We start from the raw sequence: 23,596 nt of genomic DNA on the forward strand, positions 1-23,596 counted from the left end.
CACTTTGAAATGTCTGTAAACCGGCGGGCTGCATCTCCATCCCCCCTTGGCTACAAGACAGACTTCTTCCTTGCTGATCCCTTTCTGGATGTAGGGAAACAATCCGGCACAAAGCCAGGGTGGACTGGCCTCCAGGTAAATTTACCTGCTGTCTGTGTCCAGTCCCATGAAGTCCTCCTTCTCAAACGGGATGCAGGGGAGGGGGATCTTGTCCCCAGAATTCTTGGGGCCACCATCCAGCCACTTGGAATTGAGCAAGATGAAGAGTGACTCAGTGAAGTCCTCGATCCTCTTCTCCACCACCCTGCAGTCCTCTAAATTTGAAGGCAACGTCGGTGCGCGGCTGCTCGACTTCCTCCACATGCAGTACAAAGACAAAGAGCTGAGAGTCATTATCGAGGTGCCATACAGCTCCTCTGCACGTGGAGCTTCTCCAAGGCCTTGGCAGAGAGACAGTCGGTAATGGTGACAAGGCCCACGACCTTGCAGTGTTTCTGGAAGACGCTCCACCCATTCTCGGGCACATAGCGGTGCCTGTAGTGGATACAGAGTGTCCACTGGGAGCCACATGGGCTGATAAGGCTCACCGAGGTGAGTAGCTGATAGATGCAAAAGAAATTCTCCTCTGAGATGATCTCCATGGTTTGGACTACAACGGGAAGAGTCTGGTGGTCCTCAGCACACTGCACGTAGTCAGGGATGCTCATGTTGCAGGCCCTGCCGAGACAGGAGAGGAGATCGAGGTACATACTCTGCTGTGTGCTATGGGCCCATCTGGGTTGCGGTGACCTGGTGTGTACCAGACAGAAGGCAAGGGAAGCCAAAGCAAATCCGGGGGTACAGTTTGTCCTCATAGTCTGCACATGGCTACTGTAGCTCGGATCACATTACCCAGCTTTTGGTCTAGGCTTCCTGCCTCTGCAGAGAAAGGTCATTTCTTATTTTCTATTTCCAAGCACCTAGCAAGGCCCTGATGCAAAGTCACTGCTCAAAAATGCTGAATAAAGAAATGAACAAAGGAAATGCTTCCCCAACCCCCTTCAGCAGAATATAAAGAGAAGGACCACAGTAGGATCAAAAGATCTGGATTCCTATTCAATTTATTTGAACCCCTTAGCTTCATAGTAATGGATAAGAAAACTTGCCTTGGGGTAGAGGGTACTGTTCATTGGTGGAGCACATGCTTAGCATGTACGAGGTCCTGGGTTCAAACCCCAGTACCTCATTTTAAAAAATCAAACAAATAAATACACCTAATTTCCCTCCTGAAAAAGTATTTTTTAATTCAAAAGTCAAAAAACACCTTGCAATTGACACAACATTGTAAACTTGACTATACATCAATTAAAAAAAATCCATGCCTTGCAAGAATATATCTGGATTACGGACGTTTGCAAATGTAAAATGCCTAGGGTACCACCTGCATAAAAAGTGGTGACTGTACAATTGTACTATCCCCCCTTTATGAGCTATTCTTCCTTTGGGGGAGTTATAACCTCTCAGAGCTAATTTTCTCAGTTTAAAAAATATAAATATTTCCTGGTTCTCAGTACTGCTGAAGAATCAGATAACCCTAAGAAAGCATCTGACCCACAGAATTTACTCAATAAATGTTTCTTGAATGAATGAATAAACAAGCAAAGTGAATGCTGCTCCCTGCCAAAGACCATCATAATGATACTTCCTGGGAATCCCAAGCCCACGTTCACCAGACTCTGCACTAACAATGTGGGTGACCTGGGCAGGCCTGTGTGCTTCTCTAAGCCCCAATTTAATCGTGGATAGAAATGAGGGCAATAACACAAACCTCAAATTGTTAGTGAGTCAGTAATGAATTGTACCCCAATATTGCAAGATGGAACCATTAAGGAAAACTGGGAAAAGAGTCCATAGGCTCTCTCCATATTATCTCTTACTACCACATGGGAATCTACATTACATCTCAAAATAAAAAGTCTAATTTTTTAAAGAGGTTTTCGAGGTTAGGTGAGCTCACTGTCTCAAATAAGGAACACACAGTACAAATAGGACAATGCCCAGCCCATGAGATACACTCAGTTAACATTCCCACTGAGCCCACTAGTCCCTCCAACTTCTAATGGTGTCCACTTCCAAGAGCCCATGTGACCATCCTTGTTCTAATTTTCTATTTGTAATTTTTTTCTTTTCATTAAATAAAAACACCCAATTCCATAGAATTCTTACCAGATATCATGATGGCAGCCCTTCAAAACCTGACCACAGAGATCATGATGGCAGCCCTTCTTGGTGAAACAATAAAATGAATAGCCATTTTCACAAGACCTCTGAGTAAATCTACTAGGGAACTTCATCCTGGACTGAGGAAGAGGACTGGGGAGGAGGGGGCATTCAGGGGCACAGAGAATCATGGGCCACCTGTCCCACGATGGACTTTAGACTCACCCTCACCCTTCAGGAACTACTAAATACACACAGACAGAGTGCTATGGACAAGATTTTTTTTTTTAAACAAATCCCTGAATCCCTAGCAGGTCTTGTTTCTACCCATACACAAATGTCTTATTTGCATAATGTTTCACAAAAGCCTTAAAATATTATCACCCCAACTTGACACATCAAGAAACTGAGGTAGAGTAGTTTATCACATTCTACAAGATTAGAGAGAGGCCACGTCAGACACCGTATTTAAATCCAAGCCCCTGCTCCAGTGCTCACACTAGAAAGTGTGACAAACTGCCCCTTTCCTGCCCTCTCCCTGCAATCAATCTCTGAAGAGTCTTTTCTGTGTCACCTGGAATCACAATCACATTCATTTTCCACAAAGAGCTATGTCACTCCTTGGAGGACTTTTCAAAATCTAATGGGTTGGTTTGAGAGGAGAGATTTGCATTTTCTGTTTCTCAAAGGAAACATGGCTTTAAAAGAAACTGAAAAGTAGTTATCTAGTCTAAGCCCTCATTGTGCAGAGAAAGAACCGGAGGCTCAGAAGAGATGAGGAAAGGGCCTTATTAACAAATATTGCCTCAGCGCAGCACCAAGCCAGACCTGGCACTTCTAGGGGAGGATCTGGAAGGCCCAGGAGAATGAGTGTTAGAAAACAGAAAGAGAAGAAGCATACAAGGCCCCGTCTCTTCACCACCATAACATGAATTTCCACCAAATTACCCAGAATGGGTGCAGCCAATATTAAATTTGTCAAAAGAGGTTATAGAATTCTCAACCATAGTGGAAATTCCAACATTTACTGTGCTTTTTTCCCAGTTCAAGCATCAATTCAGTGGGCACTCTGTACCAGGGACTACACGAGGCCTGGGGTTCTCCCAAATACAGATCTCTTTTACCACGTGTGCAAACCACATTAAGGCCACCAGAAGAAAAGCGCCCACAGATAAGATGGAATTACTGAAACTGAAAGCAGCAAAAGAGCATATATTACTAGGAAAAACGGTGCTCCTAGTAATGGACTCATGGACATAGAAAGCAAACTGTGTTTAGCAGGCAGGAAAGGGGGGATTAACAGATACAAATTAGTAAATATAAAATAAATGACAAGGACCTGCTACATAACACAGGGAACTATATTCAATTTCTTGTAGTGATTTATACTAAAAACAATCTAAAACATATATATATACATATGCATATGTTTATAACTGAATCTCTGCTGTACACTTGAAACTAACATTGTAAATTGAATACACTTAAATAAAAAATAATTTTAAAAAATAAGTAAAAATAAATGCAACGCCATTAAGAAAAAATAAAAGAACTCTCTAATCCCCTTAACTGTAGGTGGTCGAGAAACCTAGCTGCAAACACCAAGTCCACTGGATCACTCCAGCACTGGCTGTCACTCTTTCTGACCATCAGAGAGTCACTTGCTTCACTGAGGTTACTTTTCTCTTCTGTGAAAGGCTACAGTTGCAACTAACGATGTATAGAATCTCATCATTCACAAGCCCAAAAAGTAGTGAGGACTTCACATGGGCCAGGCTCTGGTCAGATGAAAAGATAGGGTCCCAGATATATTCATGGGTAGAAGAAGTTTATACCATAAAGGTATAAATTCTTCCTGTTTTGATAGACAGATTCATTTCAATTCTGGTTAGAATTCCTACCCGATTTTTCTTGGAATATAACAAGTTAATTTATGGTCAGGAATAGCCAAGAAATTTCTTTAGAACCACCACTTGGGAGGGGTGGATAGGTCATTCATTTCCACTGCTCTTTCTGAAGTGATGAAAACGTTCTGGAATAATAATGCATGCACCACTGTGAATATGCAAAAAGCTGCTGAATTGTACCATTTAAATGGATGGAATTCATGGTGTGTGAACTATATCACAATAAAACTGTCCTATGAAAATTATTTCTTGACAATTATTTTTCAGTTTATACACTAGTCTGTCCCACAATTTAAGAAAAACAAAAAACCTAAACAAGCCAAACTATGCCAGGAGCACTTTAGGGCTGCAATATGCCTGGGTCTCCAAGGCCTCTGGTGGTGCTGTTCCTGTTAACACACACTAGCTGGGCTGGGCTAGTTAGGGACTGTAACTATCTTTTGAAAATCGAGGATCACTCCTTTCACCCTGGGAGAGGGAAGGAAGGAGGATTTCACAGCCTCATGCCTTCAGCACATTTTTAACAGAACCAAGCCCTGCTTTCACCACTGCAATCCCTCTCACTATAAAAACACGTGACATCAACAAGCACCGCCATCATAACACCTGAAAGTGTTCAAGGTACTTACCTGAGGCAGAAACATGGAGGGGGGAGACAGAACCTCGCTTAGCAGTGACGCTCCCTTATCCCGACTCCACCAGGAGAAGCTGGGCGTTAGAGCCGGAGGCTTTCAGCCCAGGTAGCAGCGCCCACGCCACAGAGCTGGTCCTCAGGGAGCGGGAAAGGGAGAGCAGGGCAGCCCCGGGGTCGCGGGGCAGGGAAAGCGGGGAGGGGGACGCGGGCTGCAGCCTCGCTCGGAGGACAGCCCCAGCCACAGTCCCAGGCGCCCGCCCCCGTCCGGGTCCGCAGACCCCGCCCGCCCGGGACACAGCCCGCCCAGGGGCGGGGACGGGCCGCCGGACGAGAAGAGCAAGCCCGGGAGGAGAGGACTAGCGGGAGGGAGAGGGGAAGGGGACGCCAGCCGCGGACTGAGGGGATCCCGGCTGGGTGAGAGATGGCAGGTGCACACCAGGCCCTGGACACTGTGGCCGGGACGCCGGGGCAGGTGGCGCTGGCAGAGGGGTCTGGCCTGAGCAATTCATCTGAACACGGGCTGACTAGCGCCCTTGGGGTCTGTGACAGGCGGACCGCCCTCCCGCAGCCGCCTGACCCCTTTCCCAGGAGCCCCCCACCTTGCACTTCCACAGTCAGAGGCCCCGACCCCAGGCAGGAACCAAAGGCCTACCGGGCGACGTAGTTGAGAAGCCTTTGGGCCCGATCCCCGGCTCGGATATGGAGCTCCCAACCAGCGGACCACTTGGCACTGACTGCGCATGCGCAGGAGGGCCAGCGATCCTCTCTGGGTTCTGTGAGAGAAGGTGGGACAGCGAGGGAGGGAGAAGATGGGAGCGGGTGGAGAGGACGGGAAAATTGGAGGGATACAGATGGACAGGATGAGCAGAGAGAAGGAAGGGATCTGGAGAAGGGAGGGTCTTAGAGGAGTTGGAGAAAAAAAGCTTTACCTCTGGGGCACCCCTATGCGGCAGACCTGCCTCTGTACCCTTCTGTTACCCTTCAAGCCCCGCAGCTCAATTTTACCACCGTGATCCAACCCTCCGTCCGATGCTTCTGCAGAAACCCTAGGGAGATCACACCCGTTGCCCCCACGCGGAGCTGGGTTTTCTGTTGCTCTGAGAACCAAGCACCCGCAGGTGTTGTCGCTCAGAACTACCTTGGGAAGAGCACATATTCCCCTTTTACACGCTGGGAAACAGGCAGGCAGGATCTCTGCCTTAGCTCCACTGTCCCAGGTGTTGGGCTGGCGGGGAGCAGGATGGTACAAGATCAGAGCCCCAGACAGAGCAGACTGCCTGAGTGTTGGTGCATAGTCCCCATCCCTCCTGGGTAAACCATACCCCACCCTAGTGGAAACATCAAGGGCTCACAGTAGTTCCCTGGGTGTGGGAGAGCTGTCCTCATGTGAAGGAAAAGTCCAGCTGGGCTAACAAGCTAAGTCACAAATCTAAGTGTGATAAGTGTCAGTTTACTGATCTAAATTCTGCTGGGCTATCTCGTAAATCTGAAGTTTAGTGTCAGTTTATTGGCCTAACAACCTAACTCGTAATTCCAAGCTCAACAAGTGTCAGTAATGTGATCTGTTACAAATTGATAAGCTCCAGTGTACTTATTCCTTGCTTTTTGTTCTTTGAGCCTTATTGGCTAATCCCCCCTTACTTGTAACTAAGCCTTTAAAACCTCATGTGCACGTCTTGGAGGTACTCAAAACTTCGGAGCCGAAGCCCCTCTGAGCCCACCGGCATAATAATTCTGAGTACTCCAACACTCCGATTGGTGCTTTTGTCTTGGCTGGCCTGTTTCCATAACACTCAGCTCCAGTGCCCAGCTTTCTAGGTAGATAGGAGTGTTACCAAGTCGAAATTAATTCTCCTCAGTGCAGGACAGGCCAATAAGTTGGGAGACCAGATGTTGGGGCATGGAATAGCAAGTTTCTGTAGACCTAGATGGCAAACTAATGTCCTGGAAAACCATCTCCCCAAGTCACAATTCAGGCTCCTTTCCTATGTGCTTGGTTAGTGCAAACTTCTTAGTGTAGGAATTCCTTCTTGTTAGAATCCTTTCTTCTTGCAGCTATCTGCGTGGGACAGATCCCTGTAAACCTCCAACAAAAGAAACGTTATTTTCTATTCTGCAATTTGCTATCTTTTAATGAATGAAAAAGTGTTAAATATCCTTAAAGGTCAGAGCCTTCAGAATAGGGTCTCCTGTTTATTTCAGGCTCTAGGCAACATTGTTTTACAAGCAAGAGGAAGCCTAGGTGACAGAGCATAGGGTTAAATTCAAAGGAACAAATCTAATATGGAGTCAGATTTGTTCTGTTATATTACCCGGCCAGATGCCACTTGAGGATTTAAACCCCTTTAAGTTAAAAATAACTAAAATTTTAAAGGAATTTACATACATAGGTGGGAATGTGCAAAGCATATCTGGAAAAGCACCCAAAGGATAGTAAACAGAGGCATCTCCAGAGAGGGCTGAAAGAACAGAGGATGAGGGAAAACTTCTTTCACTTGTGTATTTTTGTTCTCTGAGTTTTTTTTAAACCATTTCCTTGTATTTCTTTTTCAGATAAAAGAAATGTGTAATGGAGCAAAGGAGTAATTAGCTTAGCAAATACAGCAGCCATGGAATCACTAGCCATCACTTTTGATTTAAGCCAGAAAGCATTTTTTGACTCTCTCCAATGTGCTCTGTCCTGTTTTAAGACTTCTATTAATATTATTATTATTATTATTATTATTATTATTATTATTATTATTATTATTATTATTATTATTATTATTACTATTACTACAAGTACTACTACTATGACTATTACTATTATTACTATTATTTTATGAAATAATAACACGGTTTACCTCACCCCTGCCCATGGCTGGTGGAAAACCAACTGAGTTTTTCTTGAGTTGTTTTCCAAGGAGTAGAGATGAGTTTATAAACAGAACACATCTTCAGGGCAAAACAGGCAGTGTGCATTACCAGCAGGCCAGACAGCAATGAAGGGTTTTCAATAGAGGCACCCAGAAGCTGAGAGAGAAAGCCTCCAGGACACTACAAAAAGCTGCCCAAACTGCCATCTCCATGGTACTACTGAAATAGGAAAGAACAAATCTGACTCCATATTTGATCTGTTTCTTTGACTTTAACAAATCCAAGTTAATATGCTCCGGTCTTTTCATGGGTTATGATGTCACAGAGGAAACGGACAGGTCAACAAGGAACCACTCTGCCGTGATCACGGAGCCGGGGAAAGGGATGGGCTGCAAGATGTATGAAGCAGCCACAACTGTGCCCGTGCTTCTAGGCAGGTATCCAAAATCGCCTCGACAAGGTGTCAAACATTTGTGCCCATGTCCTCATCAACAGACATGTATTAAAGACAAATGGAAACATATAAAAGGCCAATACCCTTGCTGGGTACACCGTCCAAAGAACAAAGTCTCAGTTTGACAACTGGCCATCTCGGTTCCATGGGATTCATTCTTGGAGAACCTTAAAAACCACTCTTCTGTCCTCAAGAATTGCTGCATATTTGTCCTATATTTGGCTCAGGGATGCAGCACGTTCAAGTGAACTTTAATGTCTGCACAGATTTGACTGTCTTTTTCCAGGTTCACTTGTCCATTCCAAAGAGGCTTGAGCTATGTCCATCTTCCGTAAGATCTATTCCCTCCAGTGACAGCTCATTGAGCCTGCAATTAAAAGCCAAGTGAACAAGACTGTCCTCAGCTAAAAAGTTCACCGATCTTTCACTGTTTTCTTAATCTCCTCTCCTGGCTAATTGCAACAGACTAACACCTCCCTCCACCAAGATACCCAACTATGTCATTTTTCTCCCCAAAGAGAAAATAAGGTCCATAAAAGAGGAGACAACTCCATAGTCACCTCTGAATTCTTAGCATATAGTAATGTCAATAAATACAACTCAGATTATTGTTAGTTTCCTTTAAAACCTTTCTGGTTATTTGAATGAGACCTTGGAAGAGAGGTGTTTGCTGTCCAGTATCTTGATCCACAAGACTCCGGAGGCCTTTTTCGGAATAGCTGTTCACTGATTCATTCAAAATACAACTTATCATTCAAGGAGTAGCTGTGCTTTTCTGCCAGGAGTTTGTGGTCACTCTCATGCCAGAACAGCTTTAAACTATATCCTTACTTTGGATTTGTTATTTTTCCCCTCTTCCAACAAAATTGACTTTTCTTACTTTCTTGTCTTGAGGAATTTTTTTTTCCTATTTCACCCTTTAGTAAAGCAAGATTCTCAGGATGGGCTTGGCCCATTATATGATCACCCATCCAACTCCTAGTGTGAGAGGTCTGGGGCTCACATCCCTCCCTCCTGTCAAGGCAACTGAAAATCAGTTCAGGAGCCAACCAGCACACCACGGCTTCTAACGCTCACGTATCTCTCAGAAACCCTGCTTTCTCGTTTGTCTTGGCTTCTGAGAATTTTCCCTCACTTTCTTGACAATGAGTTGTGCAGCTTGAAAGATGAGGAAGGAAGGTTTTATTTCTCAATCAGCATTTTAAGGAACTTGTGTAATGAAGGTTTTCAGGAGTTTCTAGTACACTCCATTGCCGAGACAGAAAACACACTAGACATTTTCTAAATTTAGTTCTCATGTGCATTTTTTCTTTGCTTTTTTTTTCTTAACTGCTAACAGACATTTTTTAATTAAAAAAAAAATAAGGCCCCAAAAAGAATAGAACACTGAAGGGGCAAACAAAATTAAAGGGCAAAGACAGAAAAATGATAACTACTCTACAAAGTTAATGTAATACATACACTATGTATCAGATCAGCAATTCTCAGTAACAGCTAATTGAAACATGACCATGAGGTAAAATTTCTCTCCTGTCAGGACATGGCCAACAGAAAATACAATTAAACCAACAAACTAATTTCCTAAGTCTGGCGAGGTACAGAAGTCTACAAGCTAAATGTGTCTTATTCTAGAAAAGAGGGAGTCTCACCAGCTCTTTTCTGTGGAGCCTGAGCCCACGGGAGGACGGTGAAGTGAGCTCTGTAAGTACCCAATTAGCAAAGTGAGTGATGAATAAATAGACGTGAGCTTTGATGACAGAGATAATACTACTATTCGTTTGTCCTTTAAAGTATGACTTCACGTTCAGTGATCAATACTTCGGCGTCCTTAGGAGTTGAGATTTTAGGAAAATGCACAACCTGGGCCCAGATCTCCTCTTTAAGCTCGTGACACTGCAGTTAGTTGTCTCAAAGGCAGCTCCAACTCCACATGCAAAGAGCTGACTTCACGGTGTTCCTCCCATAGCCGTCCTTACCAGGGCCCCTGGTCGGAGGGTAAGGTCTCCCTGCGTCTCCCAACTCAGGCCCATCACTCACAGATGTGAATGGACCCCTCCTTCAGGGACCAGATATCCTCAGACACCGAGTCCCACTACCCTCAACTGACCTACCAGATACTCACTGGCACTCACTCAGCACTGACTCTCTGCTGGAGACCACGCTGCACACTGCACAGTGTATCTCACTGGATCTCCACAATAGTCCTGGGAATTGGGTACATCACTGCTTCAATTGATTAGATAAATTGTTTCACTTCCTTGCGTGCGTCATTCAAACTGACACGGCTACTAAGCCACAAGCCTGGGCCTGAAAACCACTTGAAAATTGGACACTGCTACACCTCGCAGCCACCCTACTCTGACTCATCACATCATCTCCTGCCAAGCCTTCTAAATGTTTCCAAACATTCTAGAAGACAAATATGAACTATGAGAGCACCCCACTCTCCTACTTAAAATCTGTCAATGATGGTTCACTCCCCTTAGGAGAAAGCCCAACCAGGCCTGAGCACAGCCTAAGGCCCCAGCATCCGCTTTCCCTGCACGGCCGCGCCGCCTCACCCACCACGCAGCTCTACACGTGCCGTGTCTAGGACAGGGATGCTGACTCCGCACAACCCAGGGCTTGTCTCACTTGAACAATGATCACCTTCTTCAGTGTTCATCTTCTTCATTGCTGACTCTCACAAAAATGTTTTCTCATGATGAATCAATATCTTTTTCCTTACAACTGCCCATCATTAATAATGAGCTCCCCCCAAAGAGAGAAGACCTAATTCTCAGTCTCCTTATCTGTAAAGTGAGAATAACAAGGAAATATGTGAGGTTTCAAGAGAAATAATATTCATGTGAGGCTGAGGGACAATTCCATCATACAGTAAGCATTCAATATGTGCTTACTTAATATTAATAAGAATATATTGCATTCTAGCAACCTTCAATCAATGTTTTATGACTTTGTCCAACAGACTACTGACAAACTGTTGGACGAACCACTTTGAGCAGATCAGCACAAGCATACTGGGAGAGGTAAGTGCTGACTCCAGTTGCAGCTGCAGCCACCCAGCACTACGGGGCGGGGGCAGTTTGCTCAAACTCTTACATGTTGCTTGAGCATTTAGTTCTCATTATAGAATAAAGACAGTTGTTCTTTAGTCAAAGCTCCTGAAACATAAATCTTCAAAGATTGATGCAAATTAGGTTTCAAGTACAACACTCTCACTAGAATTTATTTGAAAATTATAGTCTTAGCTACTCCGCACATCAAAAGGGCATAAGCTTAATGTATCTGACTAAATACACTGAAAGGGTTGTTTAAAAGTAATTAAGAAGAAGCCATTCAGAATAAGCTCTCAGTATCATCTGCACAAAGACCCACCCAAGGGTCTCATTTCTCACTTCCACATAGGTGTTTTCAAGTAGCTTACCTTGGGTCTTGGTTTCTTATAACACGGGGCGGGGAATAGTTGTGGATAGATTTATGTAGCAAATATATACCAAGGGTATTTGTTGTGAAGGAATTCTACAAATAAGAAGATTGATACATAGTCCCACCCATAAGAAATTCAGCCTTTCCATTTACAACAGCATTAAAAATAAAGTGAGAGATACATTTAACAAAAATTTACAAGATTTGTACATTGAACTTTTTGAAGTATCACCAAAATAAATTTTAAAAGATCTACATATATGGAAGACATCCCATTTTCATGGAATGATTGACAATATTATTAAAAATGTTAAGAATCCTCAAAGTGAACTATATATTCATTGGAATCCCTATCAAAATTCCAGCTGACTTCTATGCAAAATTGAAAACTGATCCCAAAATTCACATGGACGTGCAAGGGGCCCAGGACAGCAAAAACAACCTTGAAAAAGAAGAGTAAAGTTGGAGGACTCACTTTAAAGTGTACTAAAATGCTATAGTACTAAGTCAGTATGATACTGGCATAAGTTTGGATAAATAAGTCTAAGAGACACAATAAAAACCCACGGGGAAAAACTTACATTTACAGACACTTTTCCACTAGGGGGCCAAAAACACTCCATTGAAAGAATAGTCTATTCAACTAATGGTTCAGGGACAGCTGGGTATCTGCAGGCAAAAGAATCAATCTGGAATCTGAACACCCATATTTTATATAACAAATAAAATTAATTGAAAATAGATCACAGACAGAAATGTAAAAATTAAACCTATAAACTTTCTAAAAGAAGACACAGTATAAATCTTTGTGGGCCTAGGATAGGCTTTGGTTTCCTAGATACAAAACCAAGAGCACAAGTGATAGAAGGAAAAAGCAGATAAACTGGACTTCATCAAATCTAAAACCTTTTTCTTACAAAGGACATCATCAAGAAAGTGAAATGACAGGGGAAAAGGGTATCTCAAGTCAGAGAGTGCGTGCTTTGCAAAAAAATAAAATAAATCTTACATCAAACTACCTCCCTTGTAAAGAAATTGTTTTAATGTTTAAAAAAATATAGTTAAAGGACAATGTGCAGAATAGAAGAAAAATTTGGCAAAGCATGTATCTAATAAGAGAGTAGTATCCAGGATATATAACAAATGCTTACAACTGAACAATACAAAAAAATACACCCAATTTTTAAATTTACCACGAATTTAAATAGATATACAAATGGCCAATAATCATATGAAAAGATGCTCAGCATCACTAGGGAAGTCAAAAACAAAATGAGATCTCATTTTACACCCACTAGGATGGTTATAACCAAAACATGGACAATAACAAATGTCGTTCAGGAGGCAGAGAAACCTCATATGCGGCCAGGGGAAAGGAACAATGTTGCAGCTTCTTTGGAGAAGTCTGGTATTTCCTCAAAAGCTTAGAGTTATATGTCTCAGCAATTCCACTCCTACATATAGAGTCATCTCTCAATATCCTTGGGGGGTTGGTTTCAGGAACCCCACACCCTGGATACCATAATCCAAGGATGTTCGAGTCCCTTTACAATCAACCATCTGGATTCATGTAGTGGAAACTACAGATATGGCGGGGCAAATGTACAGCCAACAGAATGAAAACATATTCTCATAAAAAATTTCACATCAATATTCATAGCAGTATCATTCAGAGTAGCCAAAAGTTACTAACAATATCCATCCATCAATGAACGGATAAACAAAATTACCAAGAATAGGCCCACAAACTTTTGGTCATTGAAACTTTGACAAAGGAGGTGAGAACATACAATGGAGTAAAGACAGCCTCTTCAGCAAATGGTGTAGGGAAAACTTAACAGCTGCATGTAAATCATTGAAGTTAGACTACTCCCTCACAGAATATACAAAAATGAATACAAAATGTGTTAAAGACTTAAACATGTAGACAAGACACTATAAACCTCTTAGAAGCAACCATAGGCAAAACATCTGACATACATCTCAGCAATGTTTTCCTAGAGCAGTCTACTCAAGCAATAGAAAAACAACCAAAAATATACAAGAGGGATCTAATTAAACTTACAAGCTTTTGCACAGCTATGGAAACAGTAAGCAAAACAAAAAGACAACCAACCTATGGAATGGGAGAAAATATTTACAATAAATGAAACTGCTAGGGGCTTAATTCCCAGAATATGTAAACAGCTTTTACACTTAATAAGAAAGAAAAACAAACAATTCAATTCAAAAATTGGCAGAAGTCCTAAAGAAACATTTCTCCAATGAAGACGTACAAATGGCCAGTAGCCACATAAAAAAATATTCATTATCATTATCAGAGAAATGCAAATCAAAACTGCAATCAAGTATCACCTCTCACCAGTCAGAATAGCCATCATTCAGAAGTTCACTGACAATAAATACTGGAAAGTCTGCAGAGAATTGGGAACACACCTACACTGTGGTGGGGATACAGTTTGGTGGAGCCATTGTGGAAAAGTGTATAGATGTTCCTCTAAAGACATAAAATTGACCTCCCAGATGACCCAGCAATCCCACTCCTGGGCATATATCCAGAAGGAACCCTAATTGAAAAAGACACCTACACCCCAATGTACACAGCAGCACTATTTACAATATCAAGACATGGAAGCAACCGAAATGTCCACTGAGAGATGACTGGATAAAGAGGTTGTAGCATATTTGTCCAATAGACTACTATTCAGCCATAAAATAATAATAAAATAATGACATTGGCAGCAACATCAATGGACCTGGAGAATGTCATTCTAAGTGAAGTAAGCCAGAAAGAGAAAGGAAAATACCATATGAGATTGCTCACATGTGGACTCTAAAAAAAAAAAATAGAAAGAAACAAAAAAATAAACTTATCTACAGAACAGAAACAGACACAGAGACATAGAAACCAAACTATGGTTACCAGTGGGGAGAGGGTGTGGGAAGGAATAAACTGGGAGTTCAAGATTTGCAGATACTGAGTATGTAAAGAATAAACAGCAAGTTTATACTGTATAGCACAGGAGAATATATTTAATATCTTATAGTAACTTATGTTTAAAAAGAGGATGAAAATGAATACAGGTAGGTTCCTATTTAGCTGAAGTGTTGTGCTGTACACAAGAAACTAACACAAAATTATAAACTAACAAGACTTCAATGAAAATATTTTTAAATAGACCAAAAACGAAAACAAAGGAAAAGGATATTATGAAGCAAAAAAAATAAAGTACTGATTCAGGCTACAATTATGGATGAATCTTGAAACTTTATGCTAAAATAAGCCAGACACAGAAAGCCAAATAGTGCCCTTTAAAGTGAACTGTATCTAAGCGTTTATTGTACTACTCCTGTAAATTTTCCAGAGGTTTGAAATCTATCAATATCAAAATAAAATGTATTATGCATTAAAAACTTAAAACGCTTCCTCACAGGAGGGCTTTAATTATTAAATGCAGAAACGCATATAAAGCTCTTGGAAAAACAATTTGCACGTCCACACACAGTCACTGCTGTCACTGCCACTCAGAGGGTGGTGACAGCGCTGATGAGAGCTGCCTCCACTCGCTCCCCTGCAGAAAGGAGTGAAGGCCTGAGCTCTGACAGGCAGGGTGAGCGTGAACCTGAGTCATACACAGCCACGTTCCAGACTCTGCGTTACCCAACTTTCTTATACAAACTGCAACATGTAATGTAAACACGCTAGAGGGATGTATCTTACAACACAGGGAATACAGACAATGTTTTACAGTAACTATAAATGGAGCATCAATTGTACACCTGAAACTAATATCATATTTTAAATCAGCTATATTTTTATGAAAAATTAAAAAATATTTTTAAAATGCTATCACTTTAATATTCAATTCGGTTTTTAAGTTACTACTAAACAGCTCAGAATGTATAAAAGCATTTAATTGTGCTGTTTGCTTACATATTTATTTACATTCAGCCTCTTGCTAAAAGAGAATTTAAACAATTCTGTTAAACACAGCTTAACAACCATAACAACAAAAGGCAAAACGGAGAGTGAAGAGAAAATGGAGATTCAATACTTAAATGAAACCAGGGGGAAGTAAACTCATAAAAATGGATTCCATGAAGTCAGGGAAGGGGTTAAGGCTGACTAGAAATTCAGCTGTAGGATTCTTGGCAGCGAAACCAAAAAGAAAAGATGATGGGGCGGGTGGTAGAGCGTGTGCTTAGCGTGCACGGGGTCCTGGGATGAAGCCCCAGGGCTTCCACTAACAGGTAAATACATCTAATTAACTGCCCCCCTAAAAGATCACCAAAGAAAAGAAAAAGAGAAATTTCTTTCCCAAAGAACCCTGATATTAAATTTGGATTAAATATTAAAAAAAAGAAAAAAAGAAAAATTCAAAAGATAAGTGACACTGAAGGAAAACCACAGCTGGCCTAACAAGCTAAGTCACAAATCAAAGTGTGATAAGTGTCGGTTTCCTGATCTAAGTTTTGCTGGGCTACCTGGTAAATCTGAAGTTTAGTGTCAGTTTACTGGGCTAATAAGCTAACCCGAAAATCCAAGGTGAACAGTTGTCAGTAACGTGATCTGTTCCAAATTGATAAGCTTCAGTGTACTGATTCCTTGCTTTTTGTTGTTTGAGCCTTATTGGGTATTAGCCCCATACTTGTAATTAACCCTATAAAACCTCATGTGCACGTCTTGGAGGTGCTCAGAGCTTTGGAAAAGAAACCCCTCTGAGCCCGCCAGCGTAATAAATCTCAGTACTCCAACCCTCTGTGTGATTCTTATTTCTTGGCTGGCCTTTTGTTTCCATAACAACACAAGCGATAATGCCCGTGAGATAAATCTGGGGAGGCTGCTGGTAAGTCGCCATGTCTTACGTGGGAAAATCTGAAACATCCTTCTCACCACTCAGAGTCATCATAAGCCCACACCACACCTCCTGCCGTTAAATGCAGGAGCACGGTTAGGGCCCGGCCTTTGCTGTCTTTGTGTCATCACAGTGATACAGGATGGAAGGGGGAAGAGCACAGCCATTCAAGGAAGGCCGCAGCAATTGACATCAAAATGGTGAAGGATTCAACCCCCAATAGGCCTTGAGGCTCAGGATGAAGAGATTTAACTTCTAGCAGATCTTGAGCTTCAGTAAACATCCATTGTAATAGTAACCTGGTGAATAACATGCCCCAGGCACCATGGCAGTCCCAATGATAGCCACAAAAGGTCAAAGGGTGGGAAATGGCCAACTCCCTGGGAATCCTAGCCCCTTGCCCTAAGGCTGGTCCTTCTACTTATTAGCATATGAAACCACCAAGCCCAAGAAAACAAGCAACACAGCGCCACCTCGCGGTCACCACTCTCTGTCCCTCTTTGGAGAAGACAGACCTTCTGTCTGTGGGGTGTGTACCTACTTCTAATCTGTGCATGAAACCCCCACACCTCGTGACGTTTCTCTTGCATTTCAATGTATCTGTCTGAATATATCTACCTTTACTCAACACTGGCTTGCTCTTGAATTCTTTACTGCATGAAGTCAAAGAACAAAATCTGGTGGGGCACATCCCAGGGGCTCAACGAAAGCCTGGGACACAGCCCTTCTCATGCCCAACGTTTTTGATTCTTGTATCAACAGGACTGGGCTGTGAAGTGACGTCTGAGGCCCCAGCTAAGGGACAGAACCAGCTTCCAGGGTTCCAATTTGCGGGCAGCCTCTCCCCCAGCTTGGGCCTTGGGGTCTGCCCGGTTCTCTGTGTTTCTCTGTTGTGCTGACTCCCCAGCCATACAGCGTACTCCTAGGCCTGTCCCCACAAAACCCTTCTCTCCAAAATACAAGCACGTCATGTCACAATCCTCTTGTTCAACCAGGAAATGTTCAGCCCACTTTTTTCCTCCCCAATAAATTACCCAACTGTCCTCCCTCCCATCACATCACTTCTTTCTTTGTGAGAACTCTGCACTCGCTACACCCCATCCTGAACACAGGTGTCTTGCTGGCTGTGACCGAGATGTTTCTTTCTCACACAGCAAGCGTCCTTTCACTTTCCCCTTGTGACCTTAAAAAAGCCTTTCCTGAGTCACCCACCCCTCTGATTATGAACTCACAATGTGCTGAAGTTGCAGTCACTATGTGCATACATCCCAGTTTTGGCTAGGTTTCCATCACAAGATCTTCATTAAGGAGCTGCATCAAGAAGTTATACAGGGTATTCTTACATCAGAGTGGAGGAACCTGCAAAAAATTTAAACGGCTTTGAAGAGAGTGTTAACCAGGGACAGAGATGTCGCGGGTCCTAGTCAAAAGTGTCATGAGGAAAAATGTTCTCCCAAGGCTCAGAGTGGCTTCTGAACACAGAATCCTCAGGGAGGAGGTGACAGGCAGTGATTAGGGTGGGTGATACAGGTTACGCTCCCCCAGCTGGGGAAGAATAGGTTTTTTTCTTGTTTTCCAAACAATTTCTTACTATCTTTTTCTCTTATTGCCACATACCATTTCCTACGAATTAAGCATATCAATGTCAGTCATTTGGGCCACTTGGGAGAAGCTACACGATGCCATTCACAGGGATGGGGCATGACAGCCACACCAGTCTAGGTTGAAAGACCAGTGGGGGTATTTGCAAGGTAATCACGGGCATGCAACAAACTCCCCAGCTTCAATGACCTCATCTCAAAGCTGGGGTCAATAAAACTACCAAGCAAATTGCGTGAAGATTATGGCCAATGTTTACTAGGTAAGTGCCCGTGAAAGCTGCCGCTTAATGGGGAATGAGTACGATCAATGAGGCCCTGTCTACCTGCCCACATGCGCCCTGCCTTCCTGCCTTGCTGCAACAGCAGAACTTGTTTAGCTGAGATGAACACCCTCAGAGCAGCCCAGACGGGAAAGCTCCCAGCTCTGCACGGCGAGACGTGTTCCTTTCCTTCTCAGAGCTGATCACAGTTTGCTGTCGTCTGTTTTTATGTTTATCCCTTTTGTAACTCCCTCTCCTCCGGAGTTTTTGCTCAAGCAGCACAGGGCCAGGTGTGTCTTGGGTCCTGCCGGATATTCTGGGCAGGGAAACAGCCAACTCCATATCTGGCTCTGGTGCTGAACGGAGAGAGCAGAAGGCCCAGGGGCCCATGCTGAACTGAGGCCCCTGCACCCAAAATTATGGTCTGACCTTGGGCAAATTACACAGTCTTCTTTACCCTGAGATTCCTCATCTGTCCATGAAAATAACTGCCCATGTCACACAGAGTTACAAGTATTAAAGGAAATCAACAAATTCACAACCTAGCCAAGGGGCTACAAGTGCATCCTCAACAGACAAATGCTGCCTTTACGGCTCTGACGCACGCTAAGCGGGGCGGCCCCACACAGTGAACACTGCTAAGTGCCAGGGTGTTAAATGCTTCATGTGTGCTATAATACTCTTTAGATCTTACAACAATCCCAGGAAGAAATGAATATTATCATGCCCATTTCACAGATTCACCAACAGGTTGAGAGTATGCATTCTATTCCAAGGCCCTATGGTGAAGAAATGGCAATTTAAACCGGAATCTGGGCCCAGGCCTTGGCTCCATCTCTCTCCCATCCACCTGACCACTTGCCTATGAATTCCACCTGTCCAATATAAAAGTTTGCAGCCGGCCATCTCTTAAAAGCAATGTGTGCCACCGTTTGTCAATGTTGTTTAATTACCATAAACTGTTCTCAGAAACCACTACAGTAAAGAAAGTTGGACTTAAGGATTTCTGCATTGCGTTCTCCTGCAATGTGCAGGATCCCTTTCCTACACCTCCAAATCCAAGTGTATGCTTCCTCCGTGTTTATGTTTGCACACGGCTTATTAAAGCAGAAGGTATCTGCAGTAATTCCATCTCGGTTGCTTTCCAAGTTTGCAGATTATCCATATTCGGTCTGTGAACGAAAATACTACAATGTGAATGAGAATACTGCAACCATGTCAGTAAACAAAGAATACTGATACCAAGTCATTAAAGGCTTCCGCCACTCCCCGGCGAGGACAGGCCTGCAGCCCAGCCACTGCAGCAACTCACAATGGTGCCCTCTGAGCAGACTCAGAATAAGAAAGGACGGGCTACTGGCCCGAGATAGCTAGGTGCTTGTCTAAAAAATGAATTCAGTGAGTCCTAATATTTGCTTCCTCCCATTCATACAAAATCACTAAATTCTTGAACTTGAGATACCTGGCTTTCTTTAGATAACAAGTAATCTTTTATTGTTCCAACAACCTGGTCTTTGTTGTAAAGCTCCTATATATCCTAGCTCTTCCTCAACCTCTTGGGAGCAGTCCCTCAGAGAGTTCTGAGAGACGGTCATCCTGGCTCGAGTCCTCCCGCCAAATGAAACATAACTCTTAACTTTTAGGCTGCACGTTTATTTCAGTCAACAGTTTTGGACACCATGAAGCACCACAGCAGATTTCTCTCCACCTGAACTCTCCAAGTAACCAGAGCCTTGGTACCAGCAGTGGCCCTTTGTGCTCATCCGCCTCCTCGGGGGGTCCAGATGAATTTGGCTGAGTCTCTCCTGGTTCTCAGATCTCACATATTGGTTGATGATCCTAAGTTTTATCTGGCGGTGTATCCAGGTACGTGGCCCTCCAGTTGAAAGAAACTGAGGTGAATTACCCACCCAGTGGAGACATCCCGAGTGGGTCCAAGTTGAAAGACACTGGGTTCAGGACTGAGTGGTTAGGTAAGAGGCTGGTCTAATGTTTTCCTCAATTTGGTTACCTCCATTGAATTTTTCAGGATAAAAGTAAAACTCTTATGAGGAAACTTTCAACTCCAAATTTTGGACCATCCTCCTGACTGGTAACAGCATTCTCGGGTGACAGGGAATCTTCCAGGAGTGGTAGACACAAAGACTTCATGCCACAGAGTTGTCCCTGTGGGAAATCTTACTAGCAAATTTATTCTGAGAACCCGACCTTACAATGGGGAATAGAACTTTCAAAAAAAAAATAAAGAACAGAAAAGAAAAGAAAAAGAAATGACAGATTGCCAGTCTCCAAGTAAAACCCCAGCCAGATTTATGTACATACAAAACTTACAACATTAATCGGGAATAAGAAAAAAAAAAACTCACTCTGGAAATAACCAGGCCTGATAAAAACATTTTTTGGCATTCTGAACTTATAAAAACAAAATCCCCTTTAGTGGGAACTTGGATTTCTCTTCCTGTGTCCTTGAAATGTAAACGTTTTATCTTTCTCTGGATGTTTTAAGTGTGTGCATGTAAGTATATATATGTTTAGTTTAGTTTTTAAAGGAAACCTTGGACTCTGCCATACAAAAGTTCAAGTATTGTGTACATACGGTGGCCACGCAAATAAATTGGGATTCTAAGCAATTCTTTGATTGTACCAATTTTCAGATATTTTGCCATCTTAAACTTTGTTGCATCAGCCTGGACCACGAAGGCTTTAAGCTTTTGGAGAGTAAACCTTTGAATTTTATTTAGGCAACACCCCGACTCTCATGTGGAAGGGCCTCTTCATCTTATTGGTTTAAAATCACTATATATATATATATATATATATATATATATATTTATATATATATAAATTGATGGCCATATGATGGATTTTTTAATTTGGAAAAACTTTTTAATTGGTGAAAGTTTAAAGAGATCTCATTATAAACGGCTGTTTTATTGGTACCTATTAAAATAAAGTTTAAATGCAGAAAAATATATCTAATGGTTAACCTAAGAACTCAGATATAAAAATATAACTGGTTTGAAAAGCTACATTTTTGTTTTTCCTTTCTGATAAATGTTTCTAGAGATGCTAATAAAAACTTAGTATAATTAATGTTAATTAGGTTGAATAACTGGAAAAAGGATTGTAAAAATGTCAAAAAAACAGATAAGTGGCTTATCCCAAAAGGATAAATATTTTTATATGGTTATTTTGAATGAGATAAATAAAATGGACATTTTTGGATTTACATACAGGGTTTTGATACTACACTACGTAAAGTTAAAAAAAAAGGGCCAAAGAGTTCACCTACTCCCCCCCAACATTAAAGTTCAAACAAGTCCGTTTTATTTACCACAGTTTAAAATATATTTATATGTAGACTGAAATACTTGATCAAGGATTGGGACAACAGACCAATTAATGAAATTAAAAATCGAGAAGGGCCTAAGCTCTTTGGCTGAAACTTGGGCATCCTAGAGACTTCTATAAAATTATATACAATGTACACCCACAAAAAAAAGGTTTCTGTCACTCCTTCTAGAAATAAGAATTATTGATTAAACTTAATAAATATAAAAATTAAAGGTATAAGATTTAATAAAATTGAGATAAAAGTTTGTGAAATTGGTATATTTAGATGGTCTTTATATAAACCTTTTGCTTATGTTGTGGGATAGATATGTTTCAGTGGAAAAACGCTTCCCCTTCTTGGTATTATAAGGCTGGGCACATGTCTATCCCTCTGAAAATATTAATTGAACAAATTAAAGGAAACCAATATAGTTACTTGAGACGTCCAATATAACGTAAATCTAAAAAGTAATTTGAGTAGCTAAAAAAAAAAATATAGGTTTACCCTGGGTTTAACTTATAACTCAAGGAAAAGAGACCTTAATAAATGTCTTATGCAAGCTTTGGAAGACAAAATAAAGAAAACCTTAGTTTTAAAACATGGAATTCTTTGTTTACAGCTCTTCTCACTGATACAAAAATGCCAATTAAGGAGATAAAATTGGGTCTGGGTGACAGAGCATTTATCTGGGGACCTGGAAGAGAGTGTCTTTGTCTTGCAGATCAGAAATATAAATACAACAAACAGTGACCTAGGACTGAGCCTAATTAGCTCAACGAAATAAAACTTGAGGCCATGAAATTTTTGGCATTTTAGAACTCAGAACTCTGACGGGTCCTTCAGACTTTGTGAGGAAATCTTAATTATCTGTTTCATAAATAGTAAGCCTTAGTGATTTGAGCAAGCAAATTCAGCTTACTCCAACTATTATTATAAATATAAGTAAGTTTTAAAGTGAAGCTATGAGATCTCTAGCTTTTGTCTGTTTATAAGCCTGCATACAGATTATAGAAGTGAGATATTTCTACTGCTAAAAAAAAAAAATTTCGAAGTCAAAGAGCTCTGCTTAATTGATGTAAAAATATAAGAGCTTAAAAATTAAGTATTTTTAAAATAAAAACTTAACAAATTGACTTTCAGTGTCATGTGAATTGGAAAATATTCAATATTAAGGTAATATTTGATATTGTTTAGTTTAAGTATGTTCTAATAAATGTAGACATCTTTAAAATCATCCATCTTAACTATAATACCTTTACTGTACCTAGGTTTAATGAAAGTCAAATAAGATCCTGTTATATCTGTTGCAGATTTGTCAAAAAAAAAATAACAGTAATGTGCTGTGGTAAAATTTTAAGTAAATTAAATGCAAATGAGATGAGAGCTTTGGGTAAATATTTAAAATATATTTTTAAAATGTATGCTTAAAATAATCTCTAAATGTTTGATATCTTTAAATTCTAGAGTTGTGCTAAATTAAGTTAAATGACAAGATTTTATTAAATATCTATGCCATTTTCAGATAAAATAAGATTGAAATATGAATTACTTAACATTTAACTTCCTCTTACAGTGAAACTAAAGGTGTTTAGAAATATTAATAAATGGTTGGTGTCACACAGAAATAGTCTCTATTAGTAAGGGAATGATCTCAATATCCTAGGAAAGTAATATAAATGCGTAAAGGAAGATGTAAGAATGGAATAATACTTTGTTAATGAAAAATAGTGACTTTCTCCTGAAGCTGGTTACCTCTGAATGGAAGACAAAATAAGGGACACACTAATATAAGTATAGAAAGCTGTGGAAGGCTTGTGGAAAAGGAACCCTGAGGAAAGTTTTGTACGTGGTCAGAATTGGCTAAGTTTAGAATCAAATTGGGCAACGTAAATGAATCTTAGAAGTTAGCTGGAACAAGATTAGATTTGGTTTTCTCTCTGTTAAGAGGAAAAAATTTTCTTAAAATATTAATCCACCTTCAGTAACAGATTGTAAAACTTCTTATACCACTTAGCTGATCTGTTCTGCCTTTACATTTGACATATTTTCTTGTTAATGAATTAGTA

General features: G+C 41.3%; 1 protein-coding gene across 1 annotated transcript in view; it reads right to left on the bottom strand.

Moving 5' to 3' along the window:
- The window catches only part of LOC140693567 (uncharacterized), a 102,086-nt gene that overhangs the window by 35,185 nt on the left and 43,305 nt on the right, over nucleotides 1–23,596 (bottom strand). The window contains exon 5 of the mRNA XM_072957355.1: nucleotides 146–717. Within this exon, the coding sequence (XP_072813456.1) occupies nucleotides 393–717 (325 nt within the window). The 3' untranslated portion in view covers nucleotides 146–392. The remainder of the gene's footprint in view (nucleotides 1–145; nucleotides 718–23,596) is intronic.

This window comes from Vicugna pacos, unplaced genomic scaffold (genome assembly GCF_048564905.1).
Source record: "Vicugna pacos unplaced genomic scaffold, VicPac4 scaffold_19, whole genome shotgun sequence".
NCBI lineage: Eukaryota > Metazoa > Chordata > Mammalia > Artiodactyla > Camelidae > Vicugna > Vicugna pacos.